At 36.6% G+C, this 25,628-nt stretch overlaps 4 protein-coding genes across 5 annotated transcripts; 2 read left to right on the top strand and 2 right to left on the bottom strand.

The window, feature by feature from the left end:
* Positions 1–1,594: 1,594 nt before the first annotated feature.
* Positions 1,595–6,586, bottom strand: LOC306984939 (proteinase-activated receptor 3). The gene is made up of 2 exons (XM_079586757.1): positions 6,408–6,586; positions 1,595–4,550 (listed from the first exon to the last, which is right to left on the bottom strand). The coding sequence occupies exons 1-2, from the start codon at positions 6,469–6,471 to the stop codon at positions 3,484–3,486; spliced, it is 1,131 nt and encodes a 376-aa protein (XP_079442883.1). The 5' UTR covers positions 6,472–6,586; the 3' UTR covers positions 1,595–3,483.
* A 3,444-nt stretch (positions 6,587–10,030) lies between these two features.
* Positions 10,031–16,509, top strand: wdr38 (WD repeat domain 38). Of its 2 annotated transcripts, XM_079587195.1 has the most exons (9): positions 10,031–10,281; positions 10,349–10,469; positions 11,622–11,738; positions 11,926–12,023; positions 13,582–13,662; positions 13,750–13,872; positions 15,470–15,622; positions 15,698–15,745; positions 15,836–16,509. In XM_079587195.1, exons 1-9 carry the CDS (start codon positions 10,156–10,158, stop codon positions 16,001–16,003), a joined length of 1,035 nt encoding a protein of 344 aa, XP_079443321.1. In that variant the 5' UTR covers positions 10,031–10,155; the 3' UTR covers positions 16,004–16,509. The 2 variants fall into 2 exon arrangements, with proteins under 2 accessions (XP_079443321.1, XP_079443322.1); XM_079587196.1 differs by lacking the exon at positions 13,582–13,662 and having other exon boundaries at positions 10,052–10,281.
* A 921-nt stretch (positions 16,510–17,430) lies between these two features.
* Positions 17,431–21,829, bottom strand: rpl35 (ribosomal protein L35). The gene is made up of 4 exons (XM_079587197.1): positions 21,472–21,829; positions 20,543–20,679; positions 19,497–19,578; positions 17,431–17,632 (listed from the first exon to the last, which is right to left on the bottom strand). Exons 1-4 carry the CDS (start codon positions 21,472–21,474, stop codon positions 17,483–17,485), a joined length of 372 nt encoding a protein of 123 aa, XP_079443323.1. The 5' UTR covers positions 21,475–21,829; the 3' UTR covers positions 17,431–17,482.
* A 58-nt stretch (positions 21,830–21,887) lies between these two features.
* On the top strand, positions 21,888–23,279 carry uqcr10 (ubiquinol-cytochrome c reductase, complex III subunit X). Its single transcript, XM_079587198.1, has 2 exons — positions 21,888–22,075; positions 22,419–23,279. The coding sequence occupies exons 1-2, from the start codon at positions 21,935–21,937 to the stop codon at positions 22,464–22,466; spliced, it is 189 nt and encodes a 62-aa protein (XP_079443324.1). The 5' UTR covers positions 21,888–21,934; the 3' UTR covers positions 22,467–23,279.
* Positions 23,280–25,628: the final 2,349 nt, after the last annotated feature.

The raw sequence follows: 25,628 nt of genomic DNA, 5'->3' as shown, positions 1-25,628 counted from the left end.
AGCTTCATTTAGCCGTAGTCACGTGACATGGGTCACGCTTTCGGATCAGTGTTTTGAAACATCTGCGCTTCGGGATCTCGAAAAGCTTCTGAACGCCAGTTTCGCGTCAGCCATCCCAACTTTACAGCAGAATTGAATCCTGTTTGCATCATTGAATCGTTATTTTCCTGTTATCATAGTAAAGCTGCTTTAAAACAATCTGAATCTGTATTGTATAAAGCACTATATAAATAAAGTTTACTTGACTTACCAAACTAATAAACACGCAAAACTTGAATTAGATTGAGCTTTTGTATTTTCAACAGCTTTAAATAAAGCTTGATTCTGCACAAAACAGGAATAATTAAGGCAACAAACAGAAGGGGAGGGGGGGAGGCCACAAACAGACTTCTTAATTTTAACGCTTATGAATACAAAAGTTTTACAAGGTTTTCCTCTGCATTTAATACTTAATATATTATTTTATCATAAGTTTATGTGCATTTACAATGACAATATAAGCACAAAAACACTTTCCTTCAGTTTTCCAGTAATGCATCTGCCTTCACATTCCTGGAAGGTTACACTTATGAAACCATAGAGGTTGTCAAGACATGGAGATCAGATGTGGGAGTTGAGTTCAAGCGTGTGAATGAATGCATTTGCATTTCCCCTCAAACACAAATTGCTAACTGAGATAAAGCCAAAGAGAATTCCAACTAAAAACCACAAGACCAAAAAATAATAATAGGCCTACAAGAGGAAATCATGCATCAAAATGTAATGTCAAACAAGAGAAGATCTTAGTGAGATTACAAAAGAGAGAGCAGTCTAACAACACAACATTTCTTTATTGCTATATCCAGTTATCATATCGGCTTCAACCTGGATTAAACAATAGAGGACATGAAAGTGAAATCTATAGTTGCAACTCAAGTCACCATGAAATCAAAACTGACAATTCTTGTTTATTTTAAGGTGTCTTTGTTTGTTACACTGTAATTATTAATTTAAGTATTGAGTTATATGAAGTAACTACATAGTTTAGTGTTAGAGTATGGTTTGTGGTTAGTTAGTTAATAGTAATAGTTAATTCACAGTGATTAATGCAATATGTAACAATGACACTGTAAAATAAAGTGTTACCCTTGTTTTTTTATAGAATATTGCAGTGTTTATTATAAACGATTTATCCATGCACATCGTAATCTTTAATCGAAATATCTTGCAGCAGCATTTCTTCTCTGATGATGCGTTTACTGGCACGAGGGCGGGGCAACCTGTCACTCACATGAGATCCACCAATAGCAAACCACAACCATCCAATCATTTCTCAATGGACAAAATCAAGTCCCGTCCTTTATTTTTTCCTCATTCGGGAAGCCGTTTCATTTAAATATACGTCGTAATATGAAAGAAAACACTTTCGTAACTTCCATTTCATGTCCATTTTAAGCATTTTTCATGCAGTCAAAGTCGAATCTTGCATGTTTTCTGATTAATCAAATTTAAAGAAATGAACAACACTGGACCGTAGTCATGCAGATGGCGTTTGATTGAGGTCCATGGAGCCTAAAAATAATCAGACAGTCGGAGCTTTTGTTTTATTTGTTTTAATGACTATATTAATGCTGTGCTTTGAAATCACATGGGTTTAAATATAGGCATTATAAAGCATTTACATTCTCTATACAAACAGACAAACTTTGCCTTGGTCAACAAGGCTTTATGTAACATTCATAACACACACTGAACACAGTCCAGGCAGTTTATTACACCCCTTTCTCTCAGGGCCATTCAAATGTCTTTCCATTTGTATTCAGTATAAAAGGTGCAGCGATTCGAGCCAACTGGCTGGAACTACCAACTATTAGTTATCCTAATGGCACTTCACATATTAAATACTTTAAACCTAGATCAAGGTGGTTTTAGAAACAAGACCAAAACAAATCAGATAAAAAAATATTTATAAAAAGCAGATTCTAGATTACCCCTTTTTTTAATCATAGTCAACATGAAATCAAACCCTATTTTTATGCTTAGTGCACTGCATTGTGCAAGATTCATCAAATGTGCACTACTGTTCAAAAGCATGTGGTTTCTGAAAGAAGTCTCTTCTGCTCACTAAGACTGCATTTATTTGTTAAATAAATACAGAAAAAAAAGAGTAATATTGTGAAATATTAAGAGAAATATTGTTATTTTAAGTTGAAATATACAAAATAACTGTTTTCTCTTGTAATATATTTTAACATGTAATTCATTCCTGTGATGCAAAGCTGAATTTTCAGCATCATGTTACTTCGTGTCACATGATCCTTCAGAAATCATTCTAATATGATGATTTGCTGCTCAAGAAACATTTCTGATTATTATCAATGTTGAAAAATATTTTTCAAGATTCTTTTGTAAAATGATGTCTTTATGTTGATCAATTTAATGCATCCTTGCTGAATTAAAGTATTAATTTCTTTCAAAAAAGAAAAAAACAATCTGTTGAACAGTAGTGTAAGTGCTTGTAGTCTTTTATCAAAATGCAACAACTTTCTTTGCCGTTAAAACGTTTTTCTATTTCGCCTGTTTCAACGAGTTCACATTAAACATCCTGCATCCATTACGGAAGCTAAATAGGTTGCGCAACATGAATCTCATGTTGACTTTATCAGAGTCAGTCTACTACGGAGAGCCTGCCCACTCCCTATTAAGTCCTATACCGAATTCTGGTTGTAGTTCCACCAGAGTTCCACTGGGGGCGATCACCCCCGAGTGCAAAATGAATGGGAGTCTATGGAGCTAGACGGCTAAATGTGTCTATTTCACCCGATTGCTGTTGAGAAATCTCAGATTTGATTGTAGGTTTGGCAAGTTCAACATGGGTTATAGGTCGAAAGTTGAATGAACGAGGACTTATGTCCTTTCGATTTCTTACAAGTTGAGTTGTTGTTGCCCATAACACGCTAGCATTCTGCTAATGAACGCTGATTGGTCAGTAAAGGACTTATTACGACCAGGGATACTGCTTGATGGCATCATGGCATCCGAAGCGGGAACAGAATGTATTCTAGCAGAAACTCTTCTAGCACGTGTGTTTACCTGTGTCAGCTGTGTTGTCGATGCCTCGAGAGAAAAGAAAGTGCAGAGCGCGAAAACACCAAAGTGACTGAAGGATTGCCGTAAAGCAGTAACTCTGGTCGTACGATGTGTATGACGTCATTGATATTTTAAAATACTTTTTAAAGCAAATAAGTGACTCTAAAAAATCTAACACCCAGCAATGTGTAATTTCTTTGCATCTCCTTTCGAATACAACATTCAAATTACTAGACAAAAAAATTATATCCTGAGAAAAGTGGATTTTGAGGGGTATAGCTCCATAGACCTCCATTCATTCTGCACTCGTCCTGTGAGCGCCCTCATGTGGAGCCAGAGTGGAACTGCAACCAGTTCAGAAGCCGGAAGTTTACTGAGAGTGGCAGTAATCCCCATATTAGACATTCTCTGACTTTATGTAGAGATGCTAAGCGCATGTCCTTTGCGTGCAAGAAAGTAGCGTTTGGTTCCGACAGTCCTGGACATGAGCACGAAGAGAAACGGATCCAGAGCGCTATGCAGGCAACACAGACACACGGCCACACTGAAGTAGATGTAGAAACTCTCTGTGGTGCTAACAGACAGCAGGACGTAATGCACAAAATGAAAACAGCTGCTTGGGGCGAAGCACAGGACAAAGATAACGAAGTTGAACGTGCTAGCTCTGATGTAAAGAGCCCAGTCTCGGTGTGAGCGGTTCAGGTGCCAAACGATGGAAGTGTAACATGCTACTGTCACCACTAGGGGAAGGAAAAAACCTACACAGGTGAGGCCAAGGTTATAATAGACAAGCCACTGGTAGTAATAGATGTTGTCTGGAAGAACGTCGTGGCATGTGATTATTCCCAGATCTGTGATGCGGTAGCTTTGTTGCACTAGGAATTCAGGGAGAAGGGCAATAATAAATACAATCCAGACGGTTAAGCAACCACATGTGCTGAATGTGCGTTTTGGCAAACTCTTATAGAGAAAAGGATGAACCACAGCAATGTAGCGCTTGATACTAATGAACGCTAGTGTGAACGCTGAGCAGTAGAGGTTGCCGTAGAAACAGGCGGTCGTGATACGGCAGGCGGTTTCACCGAAAATCCAATGGTTCCCACTGAGATGATAGTGTGTCTTCAGCAACAGGCTGAACAACAGCAGCAAGTCGGACAGCGCTAAGCTACAGTACAAAATCGCAGATGAAATGAACCTCACTTTGGTTCCAACGGCGACCAAAATGGCGATATTGGCGGGAATGCCGACAATGATGGCTATGATGTAGACCGCTGGGATGAAGCACTTGCTCAGAGGACCTCGGAGGTACTTTGCCGTGTTGTTGCTGCGTAACTCCACTTCCACAGACGGGATGTCATATGTTCGCGGGTCTGTTGTTTGATTAGGAGAAAGAGGGAGGTTAACTGGGTTCGCGATTCCTTTAAAAAACCTTGGGCTGGCCATGTCAGTGATGTTTCGTTTGTTCTTCCTGGCCCTCTTTCCTGCAATTGGACATATAGAAGAGTTAGGAATAGTACATCTCCTAGGAAAGACATTCTGTTGTGCATATGCTATTTAAAATGTTAGGAAATGTTAAGATTGCAACAGTTCAACCACTTCTGAAGAATTAGATCCTGCAGTTGCTGTTGCTTATAACTTTACACCGACCAATCTCTAAATTGCGTTTTATTTAAAAAATAATAATAGTAAAAGCATAAACTTTTGGAGGTTAGAAGTGAAAACAATATTTTTTTTCAGGCTTCATAGAAATCCTAGCACTGAAACTGCCCTTTTAAGAGTGACTAATGATTTACTGATTGCAGAGGATGCTGGAGAGTGTTCTGCTTTATTATTGTTAGATTTGACTGCAGCTTTTGATACAGTTGATCATTCGGTCTTAATTGACACATTAAATAGATGGCTGGGAGTTTCAAGGATGGAGTTGGACTAGTTTAATTCTTATTTGTTAAATATAACATTTGTAATGTCAGTTGGAGAAGATTTATCCTCCACTTCTACAATGTGGTGTTCCTCAGGGCTCCCTGTTGGGACCTATTTTGTTTTCAATTTATATGTTAGCTCTTGAATGCATAATCCAGAAACATCATATAAACTATGAAACTACCATCATATTGCTATGCAGATGATTTACAGTTATATTTATCACTGTGATCCAATGATCTGAGAAGCTTAGATGTCCTCCAAGCATGCTTAGCAGGACGTGGTTATACAGGATATACAAAATTGGATGACTTGTGATTTTCTGCAATTCAATTCTGATAAAAACTGAAGTAGTGATAATAGGTCAGGGCTATAATAAAAGTGAGATTGAGTTAGTTTGTGATAAGATGTTCCTCAATTCAGCAGGTAGTTAAAAACTTGGGTGTTTATTTTGACATGAAACGATATGCGTTTCCTATATACTTGTTTTTATCAGTTAAGAAATATTTCCAAAGTGAGACAGATTTTAAAATTTTAAAGACACAGATAAACTTATTCAGGCTTTTGTTTAATCTGATCTGGATTATTGCAATGTCCCGTTTTCTACTTTAAATCAACACATTTTATCACCGCTTCAGTTACAAAAAATGCAGCTGCTAAAGATTATTGACACAAACTTGGACTTTTAATCCTATTAATCCAGTTTTAGCCTCGTTTGGCTACCAATTCCTTTTTGGATTGTTTTTAAGATATTATTATTGACATATAAGCACTACATGGTTTGGCCGCAGCGCCTAAGTATTTAGTGGACCTTTCAAGGCCTGATGTCTTAGATATTCTAGTCATGGGATTGTTGGCTGTTCAAAGATTCAGATATAAAACAAAAGGTGACAAAGATTCTGCAGTGGCTCCAATGTTATGGAATAGCATCCCAATGGACATTAGATCTGCGCAATCTGTGTCTGTTTTTAAGTCTCAAAAACGTATTTGTATAGACTTGCTTTTATTACTTTGTGAAGTTAACTTTTTGTGTGTTGTGGATCCTTTGGTTTATGTAGTATTTTGTGTTTGTTTTATTTTTTTGTAAAGGTTTTTTTTTTTTTTTTACTTGATTGTTTATTTTATAATGCAATATACATATATTATAAAAAATAATATAATATAAATAAAATAACGTAACTTCTCAAATGTTCTACTGTAGTTTATTGAATGTTTATAGATTATTCCAGAAATAATCTTTAAGAGAGATTAATACACTACAATTATTGTGTAGCTACAACAGCACTATCATTTGAGCAAAATCAGATTGAATGTTTTTACAGTATCGAATGTTTTCTCGTTCATCACACACATGTAGACCAGTGGATTGTTTGAAGTGAATCAAAACTTAACGGTTTCCAACAAATCGATTTGCTTACCTTTAGCCTGGATCGTGTTCAGAAAAATGAATGTGATCAAAACGAAAAGAAAAACTTTCCCCATGACCGAGAAGAACGTCCAATTTTGTCAATTAAAAACGAGCGAATTCTCAACACGGTTAGTCTGTGTGTGGAATGCAAATGAAGCCCGACACGAGAGAGCTGCGAAGAGAGCTGTGTGTGACCGTGAGTCAGTCTCTCTCTCTCTCTCTCTCTCTCTCTCTCTCTCTCTCTCTCTCTCATAGCGGGGTCGTTCCATTCCGATGACATCATCTTCGTCCCTTTGTCATTTTGTGTTTTTGGGGTACTTAATCTCTAAACTATTTGTCACTATCCAACAAGTCTTAAAGGGAGTTAAACAGTTAAGTCTTAAAGGGATAGTTCTCCCAAAAATGAAAATTATCCCATGATTTACTCACCCTCAAGCTGAAGGTGTGTGTGACATTCTTCTTTCAGACGAATACAATCGGAAGAGTTATATTAAAAAAATGTCCTGGCTCTTCCAAGCTTTATAATGGCAGTGATCGGCTGTAGGCTATATCGACTCTGGGGGGTTAATAAATGCCTTCTGAAGTGAAGCTTAATTTAGTTAATTTAGTTCATGTAAGAAAAATATCCATAGCCTATTTAAAATTGTAAAGCTTCCGGCAGACGGCCGTGTACGCATCGATTTACGGTGTTGAGCCGAATTCTGACCCCCGCCAAATTATTACCCCCCTAGAATTGGTAGGTTTAGGATTAGTTGTGGGGGAGGGGTTAGGATTAGGGGTGGGGTTAGGATTAGGCAATCAGGTACTGACTTCAACGAGGGGGGTAATAATTTGGCAGGGGGTCAAAATTCGGCACAACAACTGCAAAAGAGTAGCTTGACCTTGACGCACAATGTAATGATGAACGCGGGAGTGCAGAAGATAGAGCAAAACAAAACACCAGTGACGAATTAGAAGTATAAAACGAGAATTTTTAAAGACAAATGTCGGAGGTGCTTGAGTTTGTTGCCCAGCTCTGTTTGTTTGAACCGCGAGAGGCGTCAAAGCCAAGCTTACTTACGCTACTCCTACATCCTATACGTCATACATAGTCAACTCTTTTGGCGTAAGTCGACTTGCCGGAAGTTAGTTATTTTAGTCAATAAAGTTTTAAATATGGATATTTTTCATACACGAACGCATCGCTTCACTTCAGAAGGCCTTTATGAACCCGCCAGAGCCGCGTGGAGCACTTTTATCATGGACGTATAGCCTACTACTGCAAAAATTATACAACCGATCACTGCCATTATAAAGCTTCAAAAGAGCCAGGACATTTTTTAATATAACTCTGATTGTATTTGTCTGAAAGAAGAATCTCATGATGACTTGAGGGTGAGTAAATCAGGGGCTAATTAGAATTTTTGGGTGAACTATCCCTTTAATGGGATATTTATTTATTTATAGAATTAGATTAATTATTGCTTACTTGGTATAACAAGAGGTGTCTTAAACAAAAAAAGTTGTATTTATAAAAGTTAAAAGACCTGTTGGTCTAACAGAACAATTTTAGTTTAGTTAATGGATTCAAGCTAATATCTTGTTCTACCACAGATTGTGTGTGAAGGAAAGGCCTGTCAGTGAGAGATACCGTAACACAATACTAGAGGTCACAGTTATGATCTTTCCCCTACAGTTGACAAGATGCAGAAGACAACTGAAAAGTCATTTGATTCAAACATCTGTCTTGACTTTCCATCAGTGTATTGTCTTCCTGTGGTTATGGGTTATTGCGGTAGATGACGCAGAGCAGATCAAATATATATTAAATGCGAAAAACACATGAGAGTGATGCTTTCCTGTTTCCTACAAAGATATGACTTCAGTAATTCTCCAAAACAGGCATTGTTGCACACCTACACATATCCGCGCACACACACACACACACACACACACACACATTTTATGGGAACTTTCCATAGTGCAAACTGTATATTTTACTTCCTACACTACCCCTACCCCTAAACCAACCCATCAGAGAAAACTTTTTGCATTTTTACATTTTCAAAAAATATCACTTTTAGATTTATAAGCTGTTTTCCTCGCCAAAATGTCCCCACAAGGACATGGATATCAGATATTGCATTCATCTTTGTGGGGGTATTTTATCCAACGTGTTTACCAACACACACACACAATTTTTTTTTCCACAATTCAATTATAGCCCCCTTATCATGCAGGGCAGAGAGCTCAACTTCCTCTTAAAAAGTTCTCAACTTTGGCTTCAAGAACCAGCTTTACAAGTTGCAATCTAACACAATACCAAATCAAAAATTTCCTAAAAACAAACATATTATACTTATGATATTACACCAACGATGCACCAAAAGAGCTTGATTTGACGCACAACATTTGACGTCAACAAAAACAGATATGCGATGCATTGTCTACTCTCTTGTAGATTAAGTTGATTATATATTTAGCTATCCTAATTGTATACATGATTTTGATTTATTTGCATTTGTTTCTATCAAAGTGACTGTTATTCAGTAAAGGTGAAAGGTTCATTGTTTCCTGCATAGGCGTGAGAGGACACACAGAATGACTAACACATCTCCTGCTGATAGCGAGCTGCGTGAAGCTCATGCAAACGACCCGCTAAACATCCTGCTGTTAAGAGTAAACATTCAGACAGACAGCCTACGTCAGTTACTCTCTCTCGCTGTGAGGCTGGAACACAGATGTCTTCCTCACTAACACAGTATCTCAGAAACAGCCAGGCATGGAGTATAGTGCCTGGGGGGGTCATTTCTCAAATATACGGGATGACACTAACATGTTAGGACTTCTGAAGGGTCATGGGGTAAACTGGTATTCATACACATATTATTACACACACAGCATGAACAGACATGCATAGTGACGCATTTAACGGGACAGTGGAAAGATGCATAGCCTACAGTATGTGGAAATTTGGGATTCTCGAACAGATTTCTCTCCTTCAACCTAGAATCAACTGACATGTTACTAACATATTTCTTTATAATATTTCACATAGTTATGAAATATATTAGTAGAAATATTAAGTAGGCCTATTTGTATGAAATATTAGTTTTATGTTTTCATGTAATTCAAGTAGGCCTAATATAATTTATTTATAATAATATATTTATTATTAGGGTTATTTAATGCGCAAATGGATGGAATTACTATGAGTCATGAAAAATGAAACCAAAATTGAAGCTTTAACATATGGAAGCTTGTTTCCACCTTTGAATAAAACATAAAAAAGGAAATTGCGACTTTTTTTACTTACAATTGCGACTCACAATTCTGAGGGAAAAAGTCAGAATTGTCAGATTAAAAAGTCGCAATTATCTTTTATGTTGTTTTATTCAGTGGCGGAAACAAGCTTCCATTATAACATCTAGAAATATGGTTTTGTTTTTAATGTATTTTAGGATTAATTTTTTGTACAGTAGGTCACAAAATACTTGTAATATAGTGCATCATTCACATCATGAGCTTATAAAATAATTTTGAAGTGAGTTTTATGTACTTCTTGCATGACTTAAAATCAGTGGTGCCAACCAACTCAGCTTGTGTTTTCAGAGTTAATGACTGTCTAAACCAGGATTGTAATAAAGCGCGCGCACGCACACACACACACACACAGCCCTCATTCACTCAAGAGACCGTAACTCGGGATACAAAAACCCAAACAAAACTGGGCTGAACACTAACTGCAGCTAAGCTCCATCATTCATTGACCATGTTCGATGAATTATTACATTTTTGACATTTCTGAAATGTTGCTTTCTCATGAAAAAGGAAACACGTGGCGTCATCCCTCAGAGGACTTCAGCGTGTCCAACATTAGATATTTTTCCAGACACAAAGGAGAGGTAGGTCGTGTTTGTTTGTATACTTTAAATAGCCAGAGCAGTGTGTTCATGTTGTTGTCTGTCTCAGGTGAACTGCTGTGTGTTCTCACCTGACTGTCAGCTTCTGCTCAGCTGCTGTGATGATGGCCGACTGTACCTGTGGAACGCCAGCAGCGCAGAACACCTGGCCACACTCAGCGGACACTCGGGTACATTAAAGGGGTCGTTCACCCAAAAAAATGACAATTGTGTCATTAATACCTCACCCTCGTGTCGTTCCAAACCTGTAAGAATTTCGTTCATCTTTGGAAGACAAATTAAGATCTTTTTGATGAAATCTGAGAGCTTTCTGTCCCTCCATTGGCAGCTAGCGGAGCGTGGGGCACAACGTAACGCGGGGCTAGTTGTAACACTTGTTTTAAATACTTCCACACATGCCAGCATGACGAAACTTGGACTATTTACTAGTTGCCATATCAACACTAGGCCTATATATATAGAGAAAGAATTGCGCCAAAATTCAGAAATCTTTGTAAGATATCACTGAACATTTATTAAAACATAGCAAAATTACATTTCTTATTATTTTTTCATCTCCATTTTTTGTGATCATTTAAAATTAGACAAATCTGATATTATTTTAATATCCAATCTGTTATTTAACAGTTGAGATAGTTCTTTAATCCTTCGCTAACCAGTAGAAGACACTAGCAGGGTTTAAATCCCAGTTGTGCATCAGAGCTGGGGCATGTTACACACTGCGTTACAATGTGCCCCTATTAGAAATATGCTATTATATTCTATACTTTTATGAATTCTATTGAGAAACATGTAAATAAAGACTGAGAGTCAATGTTCAGAAATTATTAATCATTATTTTGTTTTGAACGATGCTGTATAGCTGTGTTTTCCGGTGTGTTTGTTGTCAAACTCAAAAAAAAAATTATTTTTAATGATAAAAAATGCCATTATTTTATATGAAAAAAGTTAATAATTGTATTGTATTGAGAAAATATTTTGGTTTGACTTGTATATATTTTTTATTATTTTAAGCGGTCATATGGTGGTTACAATGTGCCCCTCACAACCACATCAAAACATTTATAGACAAACATTAGCCTACTCTTTAGAGTAATAAAGAGTAAGGTTCTGCTAATAAAACTAGTTAAACTAGTTTATTTAAACTAGTTAAACAGGTAAAAGATAAAATTGACTAGATAGAAAGAAAATGTAGCCTACACGATATAGGCCTAGTAGCCTACATAACGAGTCCATCCAGTGTAGCAGAAGTAGCATATTTAATGAGGGCAATTCTAAAATTTAAAAAAATGTTTTTTTTTGTTTTTGAAATAAACCCGCAGGTCCAGTGAAGTCGTGTGTTTTCTCCGCGGATGGTCAGCTGTTCGCGAGCGCGTCGCACGACTGTACCGTCAGAATCTGGTGCCGCTCGAGCGCAAAATGCACACACACACTGACAGGTGTGTTGACGTTCACAATGACCGTTCGCTGGAAGCAGATTCACTCAAATAGGCCTAATTCATTAATGCTTCATCATATCATTATCGTCATCAGAGTTTGCTTTATAATCACCTTTAGAAGAATATAGCCTATAGGCTACCGTAGTTTCAGCCTAAATGTGGTGCTAGTTGTTGTTCTGAACCTCAGGCCACACGCGGAGTGTGGAGACGGTGAGCTTCAGTCCGGACGGTCAGTGGCTGCTGTCGGGTGGATGGGACAACAGGGCGCTGATCTGGAGAGTTCAGGTGAGAAACTACCCCTAAATAATCATAATCATTTGTTGACAAACAAGTATTAATGAGCTCATTGTATCTGCATTAAATTAGCTACTACATTTTTTAAATTAATACATTTTTAGCTAACTGTGATTTTTGTATATGTACATTTCTGAAATACATTACTTGTACAGAACATTCTAAATTGTTATATGGACTCATGCACTTTCTGTAAAGCTGCTTTGAAATGATGTGTAGGCCTATTGTGAAAAGAGCTATAGCCTACAAATAAACATGAATTGAATTGCAACTAACATTTCTATAGCTCAGGAACCTGTGTCTAAAACAAGCATGCACTTCCCCTTTTAAAACATACAGAAATAGAGGGACAAATATATTGAACCAAATGAAACAAACACTTCCCTTTTTAAAATCATACTTTCAGACACCTCCATTTTGAGTGGTACTTGACTGCGCAAGCACTTCCTAAAAAGGCACATATTATATATTTTCATGTATAAAGAGCCATTTATGTAATGTGAGAAATATATTAAGTGCATAATATTATACTTTGTCTATTATATTTAATGTTTTACGTTAATATTATAGGCCTATATTATATTATATGTTATATCATATTATACTGTCTATTATATATATATATATATTATGTTAATACTATATAGTATACTTATATATGCTTATATATTATTTTCTTTTTTATGTTAATAGTATACTTTATGCTTATATATTATTTTTATGTTAATATTATATTATACTTTTTGTCACTAATTTATCATACTTTATATTATACTTTGTATATTATGTATTTTAAAAATGTTATGCTAATATTATAATAAATTATATATATTATATGATATGCTTTGTTAGTATTATATTATTCTTTGTTAATATTATATTTTTTATCATACTTATACTTTGTCAATTATATATTATTTAAATGTTTATGTTATTAATATACTATACTTTGTCTATTATATATTTCTTTATTATATTATATTATATTCTACTTTGTCTATTATATATATATTTCAATTTGTTTAATTCTTTTTTTAAAGATTTGATCTTGTAACTGCTTTAAAGCTAAAACTCATTTAAAATTATCCTTATATTTAAATATTTCCTCTAATATCTACATGTTTAATATTATTTTCTTTTAAAAAATATAATAAAAAACATAGCAATGTACACGACTTTAAAAACCAACAAAAAAATCAGATTTGTTATTCAAATAAAATATTTTAGAATATAATATAATAAAATAAAAGATTAAAATCATGATTTCTGACTAGAGAGAAAATAAGTAATAATATGTCTAAAAAATATTTTTCAGTTAATATAATAAAATTTTGTAAATGTTTTTTGTAAAAAAAAAAAATTGAAATTCCCTTACTTTCATTATCCGTACAGCATTAGACTGGTGTGGGATGAGCATTATGACGAAGTGTACTTGCGGTTAAAGGGTTGTTTCAGATCACTAACCCTAAACCTGATCTGAGGACAGAGCTGTTGGACTCTGCTCGTGTAGTAACAGGTGTTTTTGAGAATCTGATGTTTGGTGTTTCAGTGCGGGGAGATGTTTGAGGAGCTGCGGGGTCACACTGCAGCTGTCCAGAGCAGCGTCTTCTCCTCAGACTCGCAGTGTGTGGTACGACTCTCACACTCTCTCCGCGCCGCTTTACCGAGCCGTTCAGCGTGAGCTGCATCACCTCTTCTTTCTCTCCCTTCGCCACAGGCCACGGGCTCCTGGGACCGGTCCGTGAGAGTGTGGACACTTCATGGCGGACATGAGGTCGTGACATTACAGGGGCACCTGGGAAATGTGGCCTGTCTCTGTTTCTCTGTCACTGGGATGCTGGTGAGCAGATTTGTTGTTGAGAAATAGTTTGTGAAAATTAATCGTATCCTTGCACTCAAAAGAATGCATATAATTTCGTGCTGAGTTTTCCCTTACACACTCTCATTTCATAAGGAAAGGCAGAAAGGCATTTCATATAGAGAACCTTTTAGGGGTTCCCATCATGAGATCGTTTTATGGATTTAGTTTTAATTAGGCTAATTCATTTTGTTTTAATCCATTTTTAATTGCATTTGTATGTTATGAAGTATAGCAGCCTGTAAACATACTTTATCACTAGAAAAAATGAAATAGCCCTTTAACATTAAAGTATTTTGCAATAATTTAAGACATTTCTCCTTATATGTGACCCTGGACCACAAAACCAGTCACATGGGTCAATCTTTTGAAATTGAGATGTATACATTATATGTAAGCTGAATAAATAAGCTTTCCACTGATGTGTTGTTTGTTAGGATAGGACAATATTTGGCCGAGATACAACTATTATAAAATCTGGAATCTGAGGGTGCAAAAAAAACTAAACATTGAGAAAATCTCCTTTAAAGTTGTGCATTTATGTTCACGATTGTGCGGCATTCACTCACAAAAATAAATGTTTTATATATTTACGGTTGGAAGTTTACAAAATATCTTCATGGAACATGATCTTTACTTAATATCCTAAATTTTGACCCATACAATGTATTTGACCCAATATACATTATATATGTGGCTGGTTTTGTGATCCAGGGTCACATATATAACTTTTTAGCTTAAAAGGTATATTAAAATTAAGTCACAATTTAACTTTTTTTCAAAGAGTGCTCTCTTAAAAATAAAGGTTCTTTATCGGCGTTGACGGTTCAATTAAGAACTTTTGACATCCATGGAAACATTCCTTTCCGTAAAAGGTTCTTTATGGAAAAAGTTTCTTCAGATTATAAAAATTATCTTCACAGTAAGAAAAAAAAAAAGGTTATTTTAAGAACTGTTCCCTGAGAGGCTCTTTGGGGAACCAACAATGGTTCTTCTATGGCATCGCTGTGAAAACCTTCTTTGGGAAGTTTTCATTTTAAGAGTGTACAATTAAAACGACATAAAAGCCCCTAAATGAAGTTCAATGTGTGGAATTCTTGTCCTCTTCCTATCAAACAATTATGTGTTTGGTGAAGAGCATTATAAATGTACACTACTATTCAGATTTATATATTTGAAAGAAGTTCGCCAAGACTGCATTTGTTTGATCAAAAATACAGTAAACACAATACAATTCTGAAAGATTATTACAATTTAAAATAACTTTTTCTATACTATATTCAAATAAATGTTTAAATGTAATTTATTCCTGTGATCAAAGCTGAATTTTCAGGTCTTCAGTGTCACATGACCCTTCAGAAATCATAATATAATGATTTGCTGCTCAAGAAACATTTCTGATTATTATCAATGTTGACAACAGTTGAGTTGCTTAATATTTTTGTGAAAACTGATTCATGTTTCTTCAGGATTCTTTGATGAATAGGACATTCGAAAGAACAGCATTTATTTGAAATCGAAATCTTTTGTAACATTATATACATGATTTGTTTGTGTATTGCACGTGTGTGTGTTTCAGGCCTCAGGCTCATGGGACGGGACGGTGCGTGTGTGGTCGCCGAAGCGTCCCGCGTGTCTGTTTGTGTTGGGAGGTTGTGAGCGTGTGTGGGTCAGGAGTCTGGCCTTCTCCAGAGACGGACGGGTTTTAGCATCCGCCGCTGAAGGCGACACGGTAAAACACACACACACACACACACACACACACAAAGTCTGTGCTGCACTTGATTTTGACACATCTCTTCATCAGGTGAGGATTTGGGACACGACCACTGGAGTGTGTGTGAAGAGGCTGCAGGTGATCGAGAACCTTTGACTGGTCATGTTTAGCATTATGATGACATGACATCACAAAACCTCATTGTGTGTGTGTGTGTGTGTGTGTCAGGGTCATAAGGACTCGGCGTTCGGCTGTGTGTTCAGTCCCGGCGGGGAGCTTCTCGTCAGCGGATCTGAGCAACTGGATGAAGACGAGGATGAAGAAGACAGCATCGAGGAGAGAAGTGAGAGATGGACGAGTTTAAACAGAGAACAGGATGATGAAGATGACGGCTAGACCAACTTATTTTTAACATAAGAGCTTGTGTTGTGCGGCCATTTGTAATTTGAGCGTGCAAATATTATAACAAATATTTTAAGTTTGCACCATGTTTTGTACACAATTTAAGTGATGCTTGACCATGCATGCCATTATGAAAAATATCAAATTAAATGTATTTTCTTTTTTATTTGATTTTATCATGTTTCTGTTCTACAGCCAGAGATTATTTAAATATTATCTGGAAAATATTTTAAAATAATTTTCTGTAAAAAACAATGTACATTTAAAGTGAAAAAATATCTTTAAAAAGGATTTGTAAAAAATAAAAATAAATAACTGAATCATATGTTTGCTGTCATAAAATTTAGGGTGAATAGATGACATAATTTCCATTTTTCGGTGAACTATCCCTTTAAATCTGTTTGTGCTGCAGAATATTTTAAAGTTAATAACCTAAACAAGCCCTTTAAAAGTTTTTACATCAAGTTATTTGAAAGATCTTGAGTTTTATTCTACTTTTTAATAACTTTTTTTTACATAGTTGACAGTAAAGATAAAGCATACTGTAGATTCCAGTAACTTCACTGCAAAAAAAACATGTCAGACCATGAAACCAAAATATTCTTTATCTAGATCAGTGGTTTGGCCATGTGACCCACATCTTCCCATGGTTATTGTGACTTAAGGTGCACAGTACCTAAAAGGAACAAAAGTGTAACTTACTAGTGTTGCCCCTGTGACAGATTTTGTACACAAAACAATCCTGAGAGCAGTCAAAAAATAGAAACCAGCACAAAGTGAAAATAGAGTATTTTGGATTAAGGCTACAAACTAATGCACAGGCCTACACAACACTAACCTGAGCTGTTAATAAATCATCCGGATGAGTTGAATGAACATCATACCTGCATGCAAATCCTTCCCAGCTAACACGAGACATGCCAATCATGTTATTTATTGTTAATTTCATGGTTTACAAACAATGTAACATTGCATGCTTGTAATTTAATTTGCTTTTTATTTATAAATAGTGATGTGATCGTGCAAATACAGAGAGCGTGCAAATGCAGAGAGCACAATATAATGTCTGACAGCAGATCCTGAATCAGGACATCGTTTTAGAAATTTGTTTCATAAGCTATGAAAATAACATTTGAATAATGCCACTAGCATATCTTACAGCAGATCCTGAATCAGGACATTGTTTTCCTCAGTCACGCTTTGACAAGAGTTAACTTAATGCACACCTTTCAAAATAAATCTCGCAATCAAAAAACATCTAGACTTATTTTTTGTTTCTTTGACTACACCCTGCACAACCCACTCAACTCACCTGTTGAAAAACACTGATCTAGATAGATAAGACAAGTACCATATGCCATCAACACTTCATATATCTTAGGAATCCCTATTGCTGCTTCAGAGAGACACAGACTCAAGACTCTTATTTCCAGGGTGGGGAGTTTATTTTTCAGTGAAAAACAGTACAGCCTCTTAAGCCTTGATGGCGAATTTGCGCATGGAGTAAAGGCGGGACTTCCTCTGCATCTTCTTGTTCATCAGGTTCTCCTCGTGTTTGGTCAGCAGACGACGGATGGCACGGGTCTTCTTGGGCCTCAGGTCCAAAGGCTTGTACTTCTTACCCTGAAAATGAAAAGAACAGGGCCGTTAGAATATAATGGACTGACATTTACAAACACTTATAGCTTCCATATTTAAAGGTAGGGTAGGTCAGAATTGTCTAAAAAAAACTTTCAAATTTGTTTAAACTGTCTTTATATACCAATGCATAATTAAAATGCAAGTACTCTGAAATAGCGAGTATAAAAAACCGAGTCGCTCTAGTGTATATAATCTTCAATAAACACAGCTCATTAATTCCATTCACTCCCACCTAAAAACGGGTGCGCGACTGCGCGCACGTGGGCAGAGCCAGTAATAACGGCGGTAGTCATGGCGACGGAGTGTGAGACAGTCGCGCAAGCCAATCCTGTGATTCGTCCCGAATGGAAATAATGAGCTGTCTTTAATGAAGATTAAACGGTCTAGAGTCACTCGATTTTTATACTCTTTTTATCAGAGTACTTACATTTTAATTATGCATTGATATATATAGAAAGTTTAATCAAATTTGGTAAAAAGTTTTTATATAAATCCTACCTACCCTACCTTTAAAGTAAAGGAGCAGTTCTCAGACTGTGAAGACAGTTTCCATAGTTGTTAACAAGGGATGCACCAATATGAATATTTTGATTGATACCGATAATTCTTTATATTTTAAAGCTGATAACCGATATATTGGGCGATAAATCTAAATCCAAGTTTATATAATTTAAGAGCCTAATTACAAAAACAAGTCTCACCATTAAAAGCCATGTCACAAACACAATTATAATTTTATGTAGCCTATATGACAGACTTGTGCTGCACGTTGCACTAACTATTTTCCTTTTTTTAAGTGATTCCAATCATATTTCAAACAATTCAAAACCATCATGGCGAACAGTGCACATCTGAAGTCTCTCAGCTGAAGGAAATAATCCATTTATCAGCCAAATTATTTTATATTGGACAGATAATGACGACATTAAAAGTTAACAATATCTGCCGATACCAATATGGTGGCCAATATATCATGCATCCCTAACATTGTAAATAGCAATATATACAGAATAGTTTTTCCTTTGCGCTTTTGAAAAGTTTTGCATTGACCAGTATATGGCGATGTTACTTTGTAAAGAAACTCTACGCATATATAACCTGAACATGTGATGCGCATGATGTCACCGTTTTTAAAAATCTGCATTTTCAGGCCCACAAAACGCTGCTGTAGTGTAAACGAACGGCCAAAACACATAGTTTTCCACTTAATAATAAACAATCCCTAAACTATAATAGTATGAAAACCCAATTATCTCCAAAAAAGATATAAGCCGGCATATAAACGTTCTGTCGGCCGCTCACAGCAGATGAGCGTCATTTAAAGACTCTGCTGTGAACAACCGTATTTCTATAGCAAGAGAGTATTCACACTATCTCCACTTGTGCTGGAGGAGTGCTGGGTGATCGTTCTTGCTGGAGTCCAAACGGATGTGTTGTGTAGTCGTGGGTTTTCGTCTAATAATGCATGATATCTGAATACAATGATTGTAACATGACAATCATAGCTTCCCACTTCAGAAATGACCCCCATTTACTTTGTTAGCGCACCTCACTAGTCTTGTGGTGAACAGTTAATCCGTGCAAGTTAGTACACATAAATAATTTTGTCGTGGCAATCTTTAATCAAAATCTGAAAATTTGCTTAAGCTCTGTAATGTTGTTCCCTCTCTGATGAGGTCATTAGGACGGCTTCAGATGAATATCCTTAACCACTCCACTAACCGTCAGTCCGCTATGAGCGAGGGATGAGAGGTGCGCTAAAGTAAAACCCTGCCCTCTATTCTATATTCTCTTTTTCTTGGAAAGGCATTTCCAGCAGTGCATGTTTTAGTGGTATTAAACTGACCTTGTAGAATTTCCTCAAATTCTCCTTCTGTGTCTGGTTGATAACTGTGAGGACTCTAGCGATGGACTTGCGAACCACGCGGCTGAAAAGAGAGAAATCAATGTCAGAATAATGCTTAACATTTTCAAATGTAGTCTTCAACTACGGATTCAAAATCAATAGAAAATGCTGCATAGTGCATACCATCAAAAATGTTCTAAATATATGGACCACATTTACTATCTATATAGGGTTTGAAATTAACACCCGCCAACAGTGTAAAAATCAACTGTGGTGGGTAACGCAGTCAAATCATTCGCTAATTTGGTTACTTGTTTATTGTGAAAAGTGTGAAAGCCAAATCTGTGCAGATGTAGCACACTCAACTCGTTAGTCATGATATATTAAAGCGCATTGCACACAATCTGCACATATCTGGCTTACTTGAACATGCATGTCACTACGCAAAATAACGGCGCTTGTTAATTTGCATTGATTTGCAAAAGCGAAGATTAAAAAGCATTTTATTAACAGAAAAGTTTTAATTGTACAATAATTGTATTGTGTTATTTGTGCTGTATTGATCTGTCCACCTAAAATACATTGTGAAAGAGAGGAGATGGCTCTTGTTTTGTTTGAACAAGAAATTAATGTCTGAAATTCAAATTGTTTAAAAATATATAAATAATCTCCAAAGTAGTTAATCTACTAGGAAAAAAATTAATACCCACAAGATCTGAAAGGCCGGTAACTTGGTTTAGTAGCCAAATTGTCAGTTGAGTGAAAGTTAATTTCACACCCTGTGTATATATGTACATGTAATAATACGCATATATAAACCTTGAATGTTCTTTTAGTTCTTAGATCAGAGCACACTAAAGAGACTCTAGTGTAAAGAGACACTAAGGAGTTCACCCACATTCCCATTACACTAAAGCTGGCACTGAATCGCAGGAGGGCCCCAAACAATTGTTCTTCCCATACAGCACATTCAGGCCAAAAGCATGAGTCCACAAATAGTAAACTCTGGCAAAGACTAACACAAGTGACTCGCAGCAAGCACTCACATCTTGGAGAGTTTGGAGGCAGCTCCACCGGTCACCTTGGCAACTCTGAGCTGGGACAGCTCCACCTTCAGATCATCCAGCTGCTTCAGCAGCTCCTCCTTTTTCTTTCCACGCAGGTCCCTGGCCTTGATCTTTGCCTACAATAACAAGATCTATTAGAATCATTTCAACCACATAATATATATACAGACACACATGTGTGTGTCAAACCAGGGGTGTACAATACTGCTCCTGGAGAGTCAATGTCCAGCAAAGTTGAGCTCCAACCAAAATGAAACACCTGAGCCAGCTCATCAAGGACTTTCTAGGCAAACTATAAACTTCCAGACAGGTGTGGAGGAAAGAGCTAAACTCAGCAGGACACAGGCCCTCCAGGAGGAATATTAATATTTAATATATAATACAATAGGAATATGTTAATATTTAACCATATTACAGACTCGTGTGGACTTGTGTACAAATATCACAAGCAAACAAATGCCGTTATTGAGGATTGGTTTCTTCAATTTCCTACAAATAACGTTAATATCACCGGGTGTCTGATGTTGAGGTTTTTAAAACATGTTAGTTCACACTAGTGTCGTCTAAAACCGTTTTTTTTTTAAACAATGTCAATTTGTGTCCGATGGCCGTTGACTGCTAAAATCTACATTATCAAAAAGTAGTTCCAAAACATTACTTTTGTCCACCTATTATTGCAGGTTTCAAGTTGTTAAAGCTTACGCTACGGCTACGCTAACAGGCTACACGCACAGACCACTGTCTCGTTTTATCCATTAATTTCCACTTTATATCAAGATATCACTTCAAATATTGTGCTCAAACTCTAGCGTGCAACTCAATGTGTATTTTAAACGTGTTCTCGGAGCTATTAAACATGTGTAATCGACCAGATTGATTTAGATTGTTGGTTTGGGTAAAATCCTCACCATTTTTCTCGATGGCTGCCACAAGAAAGGAAGTTGCAGCGGTCACGTGGGAAAATCAACCGGGTTACGGAGGAAACCAAATGACTGTGCGAGAGGGGGTGGAAGCTTCCATTCCACTCTTAAAGGGGGTGTTTAATTACTATAATTGATTAAATTAAGCCATAATTACTCTCAAATGTCAAAGTAATAAATAAATTGATTGGTAAATACGCGAAATATATGAATGGATTCCTAATTTATGTTAGATGTCTGCTACAAAAGATTCAACGTGTTAGCTATATGTATAAGAAATAAATGGTACGTGTTCAAATAGGTCTGTTAAAGTAAAAAAAAAACCTGTAAAACACTAAAATAAATTAATTAATTAATTAAAAATGTATTTGCTTTATAGACTCATTGGTCGACGGATTTGATAGACAGCTCATCGCCCCGCCTCTTCTTCCGGAAGACTCCATTATCCATCATGGCGCTCGTAAGAAGTGTCTACAATTTGCTCTTCAGGAGAACGTCAACTTTCGCCATAACCATCATGGTGGGCGCTGTTGTCTTCGAGAGGGTGTTTGATCAGGCTGGAGATGCGGTATTTGAAAACATAAATCGGGGGGTAAGTTATTTTCCCATTGAGTTTAGTTGATATCTTCATGACCCACCGGCAGACTGACCTTGATTAGCCCGCTGGCTAACTAACTTACAACCAAATATTCAGTGGGATGAAAATATAGACCTAAGCCTAAAAAACACATCTCGGTTTGATAATAATATAATTTTGTCCTAATGATTATATCTTATAAAAACTATTCAAGGGCATTATATACAACGCTGTGATGCTACGTCTACATCTGGAGTGTCTGTACAATCTGAGTAACTGTTAGCTATAAATGATGTATCTGTAATGTGTTCTGCTCACCATGTGTGATCTAATTGTGTGGTTTTTTTTGTGTGTGTAGAAACTCTGGAAAGACCTCAAACACAAATATGAAGAGAAGGAAGAATAATAATGCTTTGGTGCAGCTAGTGGAGCCTTCATTCAGCCATCATCCCATTTCCTGATGTGACCCTGTTGGATGGTCCACCGGCTTTTGCAGTGTCTTCGGCCAGCATGCTCAATCCTCCAGCCGGATTGTCCTTGGGACATAGACATTTACCGAACCCTGTTAACATGTCACGTGACCACCTGTTATTGTGTGACGTGTCCCATTCTTCATGATTTGTAAATGTGTTGCTAATTTAATTCTGTATGAATAAACTCAATGACCCAGAATCATTTAAAATCTGGTGGTTCTTTTGTATACAATCAATGCAAGGGTGGTTTCAGGTGCTGTTTAATAGTGGTGCAGTTCAGAACACAGATTACTGGTTCCTTTGAGATTTTCCTATGGGGTTTACAGTTTGAGTAAAAAAAGGTCTGTGGTAAATGCCTTTTGTTTTAACTCCTAAACTGTCAACCCCATAGGAGAATCTCAAAGGAACCAGTAATCTGTGTTCTGAACTGCACCACTCTATTAAACGGCACCTGAAATCCCCCCTTGCATTAATATAACTTGTAAACGACACACTCACACCCCTAACGTTCTTTCTTATGTTTTTTTTTATTAAATGTTATACAACAGACCTTATTTTACTCATGCATTGAAATTCCCCATAGAAAAATTTAAAGGAACTAGCAGCAAATTAGTCTTCCGTGTTTTGACGTCATAACTGGAAAATGTAGGGGGTCAATGACACAATTTCAACTAAAAACAACTTTTTTTGACTGTCGTCTGTATGCAAAACTTTTCAAAAACGCGAATAAAAACTTTACATTTTTAGTGCATTGTTGTCGTGTAAACGGGGCTGTTTAACAACTAAATTGTTTTTCATGTAAAAGCTTTACTTTTTGGGCGTTTTCTTTACACTAGTTACGACTGGCATTTTGGGGGCCTGAAAAATGCAAACTTTTGGAAATGGGTTTCAAAGTGCAAGTTTAAATAAAGTATTTACCGGTAAATATAAAAATGCAAATTTGTGAAACTGGTGACATGAACATGCACATGGTGTGTTCAGTCTATAGATGCTGTTTTTTTACAAAGTGACAGCTAATAATTAAGTACAGCGTTAATAGTCGTTTTCGCAGATGTGTGTGAATGGGAATCATTTCGACAACGTCGTCTGCAAAAAACTAAATAGAAAAACTTCCATTTTTAGTACACTGTGGTCATGTAAACGTACCCGAAGTTTATTTGCAACATGTATTTCATCAGACTATAAATCCCATCAATCCAGGATGCAAATGTGAACCATTTCATAGTTGTGGAGGTGACTTCACAGAATATAGCCTGATTTAAGATAGACTGGCCACTTGGTGTCACTAAAGCACTTTTTAATCTCATTATGTCATCAGGGAGAATAGTTTGCTCGCTGAACACTGATCTTTCTGTAGACAATTGAGGTTTGCATAAAGTGAAGTTAGAAAGCTCATCCAGTAACCTCAAAGTGAGTAGTTTCTGTTGGATCAGGCCATATGACCCAACGCCTCAGTCAGGTCAGGGGAAAGGGTTTGTATTGATAGTCCAATTGTTTCAAGGTTCATTAGGCAAATATAAAAATGCTGAGTCGATCCACATAAGATAACACATTAATATCTTTGAACAAGAACTTCTCTGATGCAAATGAATGCATATAGTTTAAAAAGGTTTCAAACAGCATTGATATATTATATTATTAGAAATAAATGCACTGAACAGAAAAACGAGAGTAGGAAAGTCAAAGGTTTCTGCTTTGTTTGAGGTTGGTGGTCACAATGGTTCTAATGGACAAACACAATAATCAATCCAATGAGTCATTAAAGTGTTCGGGTAATTGGCTGTGCAACATAATATTGATTAGGAGTTCAGATCTTCAGCACTTGAGTCCACAAGCTCAAATCTATAGGGTGACAATCTGTTATTTTAGTATTATATTATAGTTGTATTAATGTTTTGAACTTTTATTTTTATATTTTCAGTTAAAAAAAATTATGGGTTTTTGCCATTTTTATTTATTTATTTAATATTACTAGGTATAATTAGGTAAAACTTATATATATATATCTAACTATGCAGCTTTATTTCAGTGAAGAAAAAATGTTTTTAATAGTTTTAACCAAATGATTGTCCTGCGTTTCCCAAAAGCATCACAAGCTAAGTTGATCGTAGAGAACATTGGCTTACAATCAACTTGGGCTCACAATGCTTTTGGGAAACGCAGCCCAGACCGTTTCAGGATTATTTCTGTCTCTAATAATTTTATAATTACCGTATGTTATAGTCCACATATTTCACCAAAATAATCTTAAATTAAAGGGGTGTTTGAGTATGATTTCACTTTTCTAACTTTAGTTAGTGTGTAATGTTGCTGTTTGAGCATAAACAATATCTGCAAAGTTACAACACTCAAAGTTGTAACTTTGCAAAGGAAGATATTTGCTTTTAAAGAAAAGGACTACAACAAACGGCTGGTATGAACTACACGACATTCCTCCCGGGTTAGTGACATCACCAACCCTAAAATGTACATAAGCCCCGCCCCCTGAACACACAGTCCATGTTGACAAGAGGGAGAGTTGTTGTATAAGAGTACATTTATGAGTCAGCTCAAACTTTAGCATCCATCTTTTCACATGCAATAGAAAGTCACTCTGTGTGTGTGCATCTCACAACGAGCGATTTATAGATTACCATGACAGAATATGCTAATTGAAGATAGTTAACTCCACATCAGCAACATAAATTCACAAACTAACCATTCAGAGACGTCCTGTTGCTTCTACATGTTGTCACTTCTTCTTGAGTCTCTCCATCTTTGTCTGACTCTGTTTTAACATTAAAGGCAGAACAGTTTCTATCATTTTAGTGTGTGTGTGTCCGTGAGGTAATCGCAGCTGCTAAAGCCTGTTTTATGCTTCTGCGTCGTACTCCACGCCGTAGCTACGCCGTCACTCCTACGACGTCCTGGCCGTTTTATGGTTCTGCGTCGGGTTGTGTTGCATCCTGCATTTCACCGCCAGAACGCTAGGGGGGTGGGGGTGTGACCAATCACAGCCCTTGTGGTCTGCGTCGCCTCGACGCGTAGTTACAATTTTTTGGAGGTGCACGTCGAGCTAAGGCGGAGGGGGCGGAGAGGGGTTCGCGTCGACGCAG

Source organism: Phoxinus phoxinus (assembly GCF_949152265.1).
Source record: "Phoxinus phoxinus genome assembly, chromosome: 17".
NCBI classification, from domain to species: domain Eukaryota; kingdom Metazoa; phylum Chordata; class Actinopteri; order Cypriniformes; family Leuciscidae; genus Phoxinus; species Phoxinus phoxinus.
Note: the sequence above shows the minus strand (reverse complement) of the source record. Positions and strands in the feature narration are given on the sequence as shown.

Coding starts and splice junctions, on each gene's coding strand:
- LOC306984939 (XM_079586757.1), bottom strand. CDS start 6,471: ATGGGGAAAGTTTTTCTTTTCGTTTTGATCACATTCATTTTTCTGAAC. Junction 4,551..6,407: donor GAACACGATCCAGGCTAAAG/GTAAGCAAATCG, acceptor GTCCAATTGCAG/GAAAGAGGGCCAGGAAGAAC.
- wdr38 (XM_079587195.1), top strand. CDS start 10,156: ATGAATTATTACATTTTTGACATTTCTGAAATGTTGCTTTCTCATGAA. Junction 10,282..10,348: donor TTTCCAGACACAAAGGAGAG/GTAGGTCGTGTT, acceptor TGTCTGTCTCAG/GTGAACTGCTGTGTGTTCTC. Junction 15,746..15,835: donor TGTGTGTGAAGAGGCTGCAG/GTGATCGAGAAC, acceptor TGTGTGTGTCAG/GGTCATAAGGACTCGGCGTT.
- rpl35 (XM_079587197.1), bottom strand. Junction 19,579..20,542: donor GCCTCCAAACTCTCCAAGAT/GTGAGTGCTTGC, acceptor CTCTCTTTTCAG/CCGCGTGGTTCGCAAGTCCA. Junction 17,633..19,496: donor ATTTGAGGAAATTCTACAAG/GTCAGTTTAATA, acceptor TTTCATTTTCAG/GGTAAGAAGTACAAGCCTTT.
- uqcr10 (XM_079587198.1), top strand. CDS start 21,935: ATGGCGCTCGTAAGAAGTGTCTACAATTTGCTCTTCAGGAGAACGTCA. Junction 22,076..22,418: donor TTGAAAACATAAATCGGGGG/GTAAGTTATTTT, acceptor TTGTGTGTGTAG/AAACTCTGGAAAGACCTCAA.